Raw genomic sequence first — 12,279 nt, 5'->3', positions numbered from 1 at the left:
TCATGCATTTCTCCTCCTCACACTTGCTTTTGCCATGCTTGATATCGAACTCATGCTCTCATCATTCATTCTCAATGTTATCTTCCCCGCATTAACATCAACCAATGCTCGCCCCGTATTTAAAAAAGGACGCCCAAGAATCATGGGGCAATCTTTGTCGACTGCATAGTCAAGTACAACAAAGTCCACCGGAAAGATGAACTTGCCCACTTTTACTAGCACATCTTCCGCAACCCCGTGTGGTCTCTTGAGCGAATGGTCGGCAAATTGGAGCATCATGGAAGTTTGTTTTATCAGTTGGTTTCCACATATTTTCCTGAAAAGACACAACGACATTAGATTTATACTTGCACCTAAATCACAAAGACAATTAAGAGAAGTAGAAGTGCCAATTAAACAAGGAATCGTGAAACTCCCTGTATCTTGTAGCTTGGTCGGTAGATTGCTTTGGATAATAGAACTACAACTTTCAGTTAGAGGAATTGTTCCGCCTTGTTCCCAACTTCGCTTGTTCATAATTATGTCTTTCAAGAACTTAGCATATTGGGGCATCTCTCGCAAGGCATCCCCTAAGCTCATGCTTATTTGAAGTTTCTTGAATATTTCAAGAAACTTATGAAACTTTTCATTGTCCGGGGCCTTTCTCAACCGGCTTGGGAATGGTACTTTAGGCACAAAAGGTGGTGGTGGTGGTGGCCTCAAATATGGTTCCTCAACATCAATATCAATGGCCACCTCCTCACAAGACTTTGGTAGCTTTTGACTAGAGCTTGCAATATCTATTACCACTTGAGGCTCAACTTCCACAATCATTGGCCTCTTTCCATTAGCTTTTTCAAAATCCTTGTCATGATCAACATCAAGGACTCTACCGCTTCGAAGCTCCACAACTTTGATGGCTTTCACATGCTCTCTAGGATTAGTTTCCGTAGTGGACGGCAATCCTCCTAGAGGTCTACCTTGAAGATTAATGGCAAGTTGGGAGATTTGAGTCTCTAGATGATGGATCGTGGAAGCTTGGTTCTTCTCCCTTTGCCTAGCATCAAGCTCTCTTTGCTCCATTTAATCCAATTTCTCTAGCACCTTGGAAAGCACATTTCCATCATCCACATTCTGTTGTGGTTGAAAACCGGGTGGATGTTGAGGTCTACCACCATAATTGTACCCTTGGCCTTGATTTCCTTCATAGTGACCTTGTTGTTGTGGAGGCCTATTGTTGCCTTGAAAGCTTGAAACCGCTTGATTAGACCCTTGAGCATTGCCTTGCCCTTCTTGACTTCTCCACCCAAAATTTGGATGATTCCTCCATCCGGGGTTGTAGGTGTTTGAGTAAGGATCATTAGCTTGCCTTTGACCCCTAATGTAGTTCACTTGCTCACTCAAAGCTTGCCCCGTAACTAGGCATTCTCCCCCCGAGTGGTTGAAATCTCCACAAAACTCGCATCCCACTTGAACATAAGCTACCAGAGCATTTCTTGGGTTCAGTTGCCTCTTAAGAGCATCTACTTGAGCTTGAAGTGAAGTATTTGTTGCTTTTATGGCCTCCATCTCTTTCACTTGATCAAGAGTCATCACCGACTTTTGAGTAGATGGCGCTCTTCTATCTATGGGCCCCCATGTACTACTAACTATGGCCAATTTCTCCACCAAGTCAAGAGCTTCTTCATAAGTCTTTTGCATTAGCGATCCCCCCCGACGCCGCATCAATAGTGCCTCTAGTAGTAACAGTTGTCCCATCATAGAAGATTTGAATAACATGCTCTCTATTGAGCCGATGATGTGGGACGCTCCTTTGTAGATCCTTGAACCGCTCCCATGCCTCATGAAGTGACTCCCCTTTGAATTGAAGAAACTCAAGTATATCCTTGGTCAACTTTATGGTCTTGCCATGAGGGAAATATTTGTTGAGAAATGCTTGCGCCAACTCCCTCCAAGTGTGTATTGACTCATTAGGTAGCGAGTGAAGCCATACACTAGCCTTGTCCCTTAAAGAGAAGGGGAACATCCTCAACTTGGTTTGATCCGCGGTTATCCCCTGAAGCTTGAACGTATTAAGTACACCCAAGAACTTGGCTATGTGCGCATTCGGATCCTCGTGCTTCAACCCATAAAAAGCACAACGGTTCTCCAAGAGTTGTATTGTACTTGGCTTGATCTCGAAGGTTGCCGCTTGAACCGGTATTGCAAAACATCCAAAAGTGGCATTATCCACATTCGGCAAGAAGAACTCGCCCAAAGTTTGTCTTGGTTGATTTTTCACTTGTTGGTGCACTTGGGGTCGATCATTCCTTGGGCGTTCTTGATGCCTTTGTTGGTTTACATTCTTAAGAGGAGGAGGAGGTGGATGGTATTGTTGTCCTCCCCCTTCTTGTATAGGGTTGAACCCCTCCTCATCCTCATAATCATTCCCCTCGTTGTTCATAACTACGGGAATCCGGGCTCTTCTTCTCACGCCTCTTTCGTAACTTTCGAGATTCTCTTGGAAAGGTTCTAGTGGAAAATTAGCACGTCGTGTATTATGCATACACAAAGGGCAATTTCCTACACAAGCAAAAACAAGAGAACCGAGCGTAAATCACGAAAACACAAGAATGAACAATAAAAAGAAAAAACAGAAAATGACGCTAACTCGACCAAATTTCAAAATACTTTCAATCAATTAAACGCAACCTAGTCCCCGGCAACGACGCCAAAAACTTGTTAGCAAAAAGCCAACTCGTAATAAAGTGGACTTTAAGTCCGGGTTGTCGAACCCACAAGGACTAGAGGTTTAAAGTGAACGAAATTGATTGTGAAATTCAATTCGGAAAGCAATAGAAAGATTGGTTTTGGTTTCAATTAAAAGGAACACACAAACAAACTATTAATTAAACACGCTACTTAACTAAAACAATTAACTAAACAATCAACTAATTAACACGAGATTTAAACAATTAGGGTAAAACGCTTAGAGGTTGCTAGTCATGCCAAAGTAATAACTAGGGAGTTCGGGTCAAGGTGATTGGATCTTAGGCCGAGTCAAGCTATTCTACGGAATCACTTCCGCTCTCTCGAGCCGAAAGCGGAGAATCGAACTTGATTAAAACACCGAAATCTAATCCACTCTCGTGCTCATAGATTTCGATAGAATCAATCAAGCCAATTAATAAGCAAACTACACAACCAAATTAGCCCTAGGTCACGCTATTGCACCTAAGTCTCAAGCTTGTACTCCCCTAGGTATAATTTAATTAGTTAACTCTCGCCCTCCTAATCAAATCACAAATCATAGATTAAGAGATCACTTTAATCTAAGCACTAGGTCCAAAGAGCACAACAACCATCTTAATCCAAAACCCTAACCCTAATCACCTAGCTAATCAAATAAGGCAATCATAACAACCCCTAAACAAAGGGTCTAGCCACTAATTATCATCACAACACAACTAATTAAACAATAACAAAGATTAAGCATAGAGTAGAGAATAAGTACCTTGGAATAATAAATGAACATTAAAAGCATGAACAAGATAATGAAGCTTCAATAAATAAATTAATACTTGTATTGAATAACTTTCCCAAAGTTGCAAAATCTGGAAATAAACTTGAAGAACACTAAGAACTATGATGATATATTACTACAAATAGTAAGAACAATAAGAACTACAACTAAAAGCTATTGCTACAACTAAAAGCTAGAGAGTAAAGTGTTCTACAATAATTGAAGGTGACTACTACTTACTATCAAATCCCCCCTTGACCTAAAAAGAGATAAAAGTGTTTATATAGTGTTTACAAATGAGGAAATAGGAGACAACTATGAAAAAGGGTGCTTGGCCAAATTGGGGAAGTGGACTTCAAGCCATGTGCCTTTGTTTTGTGCTGAGATTCCTTATTTGCTCTTGTCTCGATTCAAGACAATCAACTAAAGGAGTATGTCTCGAATCGAGACACAAGTGAAGCACAATTCTGCTTCTAATTTCTTTGTGTCTCGATTCGAGACACCATCTTAAGTTGGTTGTCTCGAAACGAGACACACTTTCCACTGCACAACCATGAACTTCAAAACTTCATAACTCGATGTAGAAACGTCCATATGAGTTGGTTCTTGAACCTCTGGAAAGCTTAGGATGTATACTTTATTTCTTGTGAATAACACAAACTCGTTTTAAGCCTCGAACTAGTCCAAATTCATCAACGAGTGCAGTGGGGTCAGATTCTAAAATGTGATTTCAGCGTCTCTTTGCTTCAAGACTTCGCGCTTTTCCGAATTTGACGATTCTTCACTCTTTTGGCCTTAAAACACTCCACAATGCTCTTGATTCCCTGAAACACACACACACGCTATAAGGTATAAATTATCATAGAAAAGCGAGGTGAAAACATATGAAAGCATGCGGAAAAGCACTCTAAATATAGGAGTATTTTACTCCTATCAGTTCTCGATTGTATTGAATTGGTTGGATTGCTTTGCTTTGCATATTTGATGATTAATTGTAAAACGTGAATTGTGTGCGATCCGAAATAGTTATGTCATCACAGAGTCGAGTCGGTCTAGATGATATAAATAGATCGAAAATAGACTAACTTACGACGTGAAAGACATAGGTTAAACTCGGTAGAGGCATCTCTGGACCTATGTCTAGGGAGTGGAACTCGGTAGAGCGAGGCTCTTGGGGCTCACCTTATATGCAATGGATAAAAATGTGATACCATTTAAACTCGGTTGAGCTATCTCGGGACTGTATCACTAGGAACAAGTTAAACTCAGTGGAGTCATCTCAGGACTTTACCTATAAATGGACATGAGAAAGCAGTACTCTCGTTAAGCCTAGGAATGAGCTTTGGTTAAGAAATGTCCATGAATAAGGCTAAGATTAAGATCGGATCAATTGTTTGCCTAATTGAATTGTTTGAATTCAATACGATTGAAATCGTTGTGATTGTATACGTGAAAAATGTTTTAAAAAAGCGATGCTATTTTGATAATAGGGTATGTAACGTATTATTCACTCAGCTTAACAGCTGAACCCCCAATAGTGTGTTTTTCAGGTACCTCAATCTGGACTTGACTAGAAGTCGCTTTTGCTATGAATAGTCCCGACTTCCCCGTTCGCTGTAGTAGTATATGTCCGACTAGTGTCAAAGCCTAGCGAGGCAACGTTTTTGATATTGTATCTAGTTACTGTTATTGTATATGTACATGGGCTAGGATGTTTGTGTTCTGTCTACGGAAGTAAATTCCTGTAGTATGACCCTAAACACTAGTAGTTTGTATGTCGGATTAGTACGTATAAGATACGGAAATGAAAACCCGAAGTAAATTGTATTGTGTCTACTAGTGTATGTATGTTTGTTAAATGCTTCCGCATATAGGGTCAGTATGTGATTGTTAATTGAACTAATTGCGAAAACGTTTTAGTGAATTTTAGGCTTGCTACAGGTTTCGGAACTACCATTCTCATTCCCCAGCGCCGGTCTCAACTCGAGATTTCGGTTCGTGACAAACAAGAAGGGTGCCACCATATGCTGCTTTTCAGAATGTTCCATCAATAATAAAAACAGGGCTGCAGTGCTGCCACCCTTTAATTGTAACATTTAAAGCAGTAAAAACATACAAGATGGAATGGTCGTCTCTCACCTCAATGTATATTGTTGTTCTTGGATTTGTCGTTGCTTGCATATATAGAAAATTTTGTAGGAATTTGTAAGATTTTGATGGCTTGCATGTCTTTTCTCTTGATCTATAAGCCATTATATAGCTGATCTTGACCCCATTAATCATCTCTAAATCATTTTTTATATTTGTAGGTGCGTATGTTGATTTGATATTGAGGTATTTTTGCTAGATGGATTATGCAATGTGTGATGATGAAGCTTTTCTTTGACTGTTAAATCTTGTATCTACAGAACATGTGTGTTTCATGTTCAGGTTTCAAATGATGAATAGTTTCGTATTTCCGCTACATGAAGCTTTCAAAGACCAATTACATGAGTCATTAATACACTTTAGTAGAAGATGCTTTTGACTTGATTGTATAGTCCTTTACTGATAGTGATGCCTGATTGCATGAAATCTCATGCATGTTTGTAGAACTGTTTTGTTTTTGAAAGATTGACCAACTCTTAATTCAATTTAATGTAGTGGCTCAGTCATTGTTTGTGTAATTTTCTCTTCTGTTACCATTTCTTTTTCCTTCATGTTTCTAGTTTCAACACTGTCCTTTGCAAGAAGAGTAACATACTTTCTTATTGTTGAATAGGTATCACAGATGTACGATACCTGTATTGGAGATGTATTTGTGTCCATTTCTATAATTGGATGATTGTTAGCGTAATTTGAATATGAAATATCTGTAGAAATACTTTTTGAACTCTATTGGTGTGCTTGTATCAGTAATGTATCACTATACACAACTATGCAAAGAGGGTATATGGTAAAGTATATTTCCTTTTTCTTGATTTACATATAAGACTTAAAATTTGAATCATGTGCAATTTTTAATGGTAGCTATTGAATCTTAACTTGATACTTGATATCAATTTTCTATTCTTGTAGAATCAATTTCAGCTCATTAGATATTTATTCCAGTAGTTTCAGATATATTATGTCTTGTGGTATCATGATTTCAACAATTTCAAAATCTACATATTTATTTTCAATCCATTGTCCACTGTTCTGAAGCTAAGTATAGATTTCATCTATTTACATATGAGATACATATTTCTGAGTTTTTTTTTTTGTCAAGCAACCAAAAGCAGTAAACTATTATTTCTAAAAGAGGAGATACACCACAACACCAATCCGAAAACAAAGCCTAAGGCTCAAAACAAGGCCCAAACAGCAACAAGAAACAGAAAGAAACTAAACCCTGCTAAAACAAAGCAGCAACAGACTAAGAGAACTGAATCAATTACAACTTAGATTAACAGCATTTTTTATCTACCCCCATACTTGCTCCTCTGACAGACTATTCTGGTTAAAAATGACTTCATTCTTGGATCTCAAAATAAAGTTGATGGTTGCAGCAAGCATAACTTTCCTGGCTTTAGAATCACTTGATCTACCAGAAGTTCTTCTGAGGAAAAAATCGACTTCTCTGTTCAAAGGATAAGTAGGTTTGTCAAAACCCAAGTCCCTCAGAGCTTTTCTCCAAATGCCCTGGGAGAAATTACAAGAGAAGTGGGTCTCTTTCCCTCTACCACAAAGGCTACAAAGGTCTGAGTCAATAACCTTCCATTTCACTAACTTGTCTTTAGTCAAAAGCCTTTTCTTCATGCATAACCAGACAATAAAGGAATACCTGGGAATGTAACCTTTGTACCACACCAGCTTGTACCACACAACTTTTATAGGGTTAGGAGCCATACCATAGTATAAGCTTCTAATGGAGAAGGCTTTATTCTTCTCAATTTTCCAGTTGACCCTATCCTCTCTATCAGGCACAATCTTGAACTTGGAGACCTGTTCCCATGCGTTTTGAGTAACATCATCCATAGGATCTGGAAGAGACCACTCACCATTTTTTCCATAAATTACAAACTTTAGCATCTTTAGGGACATCATCATCCTTGATATTAATTAAGGGGAATCTATCCACTATAGAAACACCATCCATCTAGGAGTCATGCCAGAAGGAGAATCTATCCCCTTTCCCCAGATTATACTCAAGATAAGGCTTCACAGTATTCCTAATCTTCAAGAGGTTCCTCCAGGACTGGGAGCAATAAGCTGGTTTGCAAATTCCCCAGAAACTCATTCTTTTCAACTTGTTCTCTATAACCCACTTAGCCCATAAGGTAGGCTTTAAGGTAACAACATTCATCCAGGGGTCATGCCAGAAGGAGAACTTGTCCCCTTTCCCCATATTATACTCAAGATAAGGCTTCATAGTATTCCTAATCTTTAGGAGGTTCCTCCAGGACCAGGAGCAATCAACTGGTTTGCAAATTCCCCAGAAATTCATTCTTTTCAACTTGTTCTTTATAACCCACTTAGCCCATAAGGTAGGCTTTAAGGTAGCCACATTCCAAATTTGCTTGGAAACAGCAGCAATATTCCACAACTTAATGCTTTTTATCCCTAAACCTCCACACTTTTTATCACAGCAGACATCTTTGCAACTCACTAGACTCTTATTCTTACTAGGATCAGAGCCATTCCATAAGAACCTTCTGCAAATTCTCTCAACAACAGAAATGACAGAGCTAGGGAGGATGAAAATGGAACTCCAATAGACATGCATGCTCATGATGACAACATTAATGAGCTAAAGTCTACCTGCATAAGAGAGACTTTTGGAAGCCTAGGAGGAGACTCTAGATGAGATTTTGCTAATCATCTCATTACAGTTATTAGCAGAAAGTCTGGTGGTAAGGAGGGACAGAACAAGATATTTAACAGATGGACAGGATATCATTCCTAATCACATTATTAACACCATCAAAGTAGACAAAGCTCTTGTTGAGGTTAGGATAGAGACCAGACATATTAGAGAAATCAGAAAGGGTATATTTAAGAATGCTAATGGATTTAAGATCTCCATTAGAGAACAAAAATAGATCATCAGCAAAAGCTAGATGACTAATATTCAAGGACTTACAGCCTTTATAGAAAATGAAACCAGAATTATGACCAGTATTAGCCTTAATGGATCTAGACAAAAACTCCATGCACAAGGCAAACAGCACGGGAGAAATGGGGTCTCCCTGTCTCAGGCCTCTACCCCCAGCCTAATAACCAGACTCTTCCCCATTAACAATAATAGTGAACTTAGCACTCCTAATACATTTCATAATAAAGGCAATAAACTGGTTAGGGAACCTAAAACCAATGAGGACCTCTTCAATACAATCCCAGGCTAAAGAGTCATAAGCCTTCTGGATATCAACTTTCATAGAACAAGAATTCCCTTTACCCCTATGATAGTTTCTTATTATCTCATGAGCCATAAGAACATTATCAGCTATGTTTCTCCCTGCAACAAAGGCTGACTGGCAATCACTAATAAGCAAATCCAACACAGATCTAAGTCTACTAGTTAAGATTTTTGAGATAGTCTTGTACAAGACATTACAACAGGCTATAGGTCTATAGTCATTAATGCTGTTAGGGGACTGCACTTTAGGGACCAAGACAATAGAGGTAGAATTTACCTGACTAAAAAGCTTCCCATTCTGGAAAAATTCCTTCACAGCCATACAGACATCTTTTCCAACAGTGTTCCAACTTCTCTTGAAAAAAGCACTGGAGTAGCCATCTGGCTCAGGGGCTTTGTCATCCCTGATATAGAAAAGAGCAGCTTTTATATCATCATCTGTAATGGGAACATCCAGGAGCCTCCTATCTTCCTCATTGAGGATATAACCTTTGCTAAAGCTGGAATAGTCCACACTCTTCCTATTTGGGCTAGAGGTGCCAATGAAATTCATATAATGAGTTAAAAACTCATTTTTAATCTCCTCGGGATCAGTAATATTGCCATTGGGGGTAGAAAGGGAAACAATCCTTTTCCTAGACTATCTTTGCCTAATTCTTCTATGGAAAAATTTGGTGTTAAGATCACCTATCTTAATCCAGGGCATTCTTAATTTCAGCCTTTTAATACTCTCTTCCCATTTAAAAAGCTTCCATAATTGTAATACCCCGTAATTTTAAGTAATTAGAATATGTCACGAGGTCAAATTGGAGTAATTAAAATATTAAAAATAATATTTTGCGGGTTCGAATATTAAAAAAAAGTTCGGAAAGACTAAATTTAATAGTCAAAAGATAATAGTAGGTTTGACTATATAAGATTATTAAATCATGGGAAGTGATTTAATAGATTCGGAATACGTAAATTAAATTTAAACGTAAATTTAATTTATATGAATCCGTAAAAGAGTATCGTAATAATATGAGTTTAAAATTTAAATTGGGAATTTAAATTTTAATAAACGAGTGTGAACGGGAGTAATAAATTTGAAAATACTCTTTAGCGTCGTATAAATTGATATATTGATAATTAAAATATCAATGTACCACTCTAAATGGAGAGTTTAAAATTTCGGATAAAACCCCGAAATTAAAATGTCGAAACTCGGAAAGCTTGACGAGTTATGGACGAATATAAATTAAGATATATATAAATATATATATATATATATATTAAAAATAAAAAAATAAAAAAAAGGAGAGGCGGTGTCGTTTGGCGGCAATTAAGGAAAATTGTCCACTTTAGTCCCTGAACTTTTACTTTAATTAGTTTTCAATTATAAACTAATTAAATATTATTCGTTAGTCCAAATTAAAATAAAATAATTTATAAGTTCCGAGCGAATAATTTTGATGTTAATATTCGCGGAATAATTTGACGAAACTACCGCCAAATTTTTATGAAATTTGGACATAGTAATTTTAATTAAATAGGACTGATTTGCACCTAATAAATCTTTGGAGATTTATTAAAAATAAAATATAAGTCGGATGCGAATAAAAATGATATTTTTATTCGTTTTATATTTTATTGGATTTTTGGGTAAAGTTTCGTAAAATTTGAAATTAGTCTCCGTTTGGACTACGGCCGACTAATTAAAATCAGAGTTAAAGTGCATGATTGAGCTAGTACCAAACGGTACTTTAGCCAATCCAAATGCCTATATATAGAAGTGAGGGGGCAGCTCATTTGATTGCGTCAAATCAATTTGACGTGCTTGCTAGCTATAGCAAGCCGAGGCCGGCACGGCGCGATCGATTTCGCGATTCCGATTCTGATTCTTCAACGAATCCAGTAGTAATCGAGGAATTATTCTCGTATACGATGTTTATTTCGATATATATTATTATATATTCGATATTAAACGTTAAACGTATTGAATCGATCGTGTGCGTATCGATTCAACGTTTTAATTATAGAATTGGATGTTTTGGACTGTGTTTAAGTGTTAGGGACGAGAAAAGCGAGTTAGCACGTCGGAATACAGCCCGGGGATCGTTCCCGAGCAGCACGTCGTGCAGCCAGGATGCTGCACGAACGTGCAGCAAGATACACGACGTGTATCTTGCAGGCTGCACGAAACGGAAGCCTATCGCTGCACGAACGTGCAGTGCTTCCGACCTGAACAATAGGGCTTTTTCGGGGGTCCACACACGCGACACTGAACTCGAATTCAGACAGTTTCAAGTCGTGAAATCAATCGTGATTCGATTGAAGTTCAAATTGTGAACTAAAAAGTTTAAAAGGTTTAAAAGAACCTAAATGTTTGAGGATAGTTGGTTTATTAAAACGATGTGATGTTTTAATAAAGCCATACATTAAACAAGTGTATTAATGTTAAAAGTGACTATAAGTTTATACCAAGAGTGGTATTACGATTTGAACGTGAAGTTCAACTTCGAGATTAATTTATATGTTCTGTTTATAGAGTCGTCTATAAACAGAAATGGTATTTGAGTCTATCGTTTATACGATAGGACTAGAGTTAGAAATTCAATGTCTGATGTGTTTTGACATTTGAATTTTAATTAGATCCGACGAGTGGTCGATCGAGCGAGCCAAACACCAACGTGTTTGACTGACAAGCTTGATGGGAGCTTACGTTTTTAAAATGGGGGCATCGGTTCTGTGAGTTTTACTTTGTGATTTTTACTTTTGAATATTTACATTTAAAATGTTTTTAAATCACAAATCGCACTAGTATAACTTAACCATGAAAGATCCATTGGAACAAGCTTCCTATTGGTTGTCAATAGGGCTGTGTGATCACCAGTAGTGTTTCTCGATACGAGCATGTGTCTGACATAGAGGTCTGTTAATGTCATTGGGCGTTGGAAGTGCTAACGACCCTGACTTAACAGTCTGAGACGGCAGTAACGGTTACGGTCACAGGCAGTACTGTGATGGAAGTTTCACGGTTACGGTCCAGACACCCGGCTTAGACGGCAGTGATTCAGTTCACGGTCTAAGGCCTATATTGTGTAGGTCGAGACCCATACAATAGTCTGTCTTGTAGGGTTTCATCTGGATCGACTAATTGGTAATATTTTACATATACAAATGTTTATGTATTTGCGATTTGAATATTCAATTGTAAAATTGTAGACTCACTCAGAAATATTTATATTTCTGACCCTCCCCAATGTTTACCTTTCAGGTAATCAAGTACGAGGTCTGACTTCCACAATAATTCTGGAAGTCAATGTCAGCCATACCTCTAGAGCTGCAAGTAGTTGGGTACGAGAAGTCTGTTTTTCTGTTTACAGTAGTTCAAACTACTTTGATAAACTCTGATTGAACTACTGTATATAATATATGTTTG

At 37.8% G+C, this 12,279-nt stretch overlaps 2 protein-coding genes across 2 annotated transcripts; both read right to left on the bottom strand.

Annotated features, from left to right (window-relative positions):
* Positions 1-1,062, bottom strand: LOC126672644 (uncharacterized). Its single transcript, XM_050366598.1, has 2 exons — positions 536-1,062; positions 1-445 (listed from the first exon to the last, which is right to left on the bottom strand). The coding sequence occupies exons 1-2, from the start codon at positions 1,060-1,062 to the stop codon at positions 1-3; spliced, it is 972 nt and encodes a 323-aa protein (XP_050222555.1).
* A 5,860-nt stretch (positions 1,063-6,922) lies between these two features.
* Positions 6,923-7,531, bottom strand: LOC126672643 (uncharacterized). Its single transcript, XM_050366597.1, has one exon. The coding sequence runs from the start codon at positions 7,529-7,531 to the stop codon at positions 6,923-6,925; it is 609 nt and encodes a 202-aa protein (XP_050222554.1).
* Positions 7,532-12,279: the final 4,748 nt, after the last annotated feature.

The sequence above is a fragment of the Mercurialis annua genome, linkage group LG3 (genome assembly GCF_937616625.2).
Source record: "Mercurialis annua linkage group LG3, ddMerAnnu1.2, whole genome shotgun sequence".
Taxonomy (NCBI): Eukaryota; Viridiplantae; Streptophyta; class Magnoliopsida; order Malpighiales; family Euphorbiaceae; genus Mercurialis; species Mercurialis annua.
Note: the sequence above shows the minus strand (reverse complement) of the source record. Positions and strands in the feature narration are given on the sequence as shown.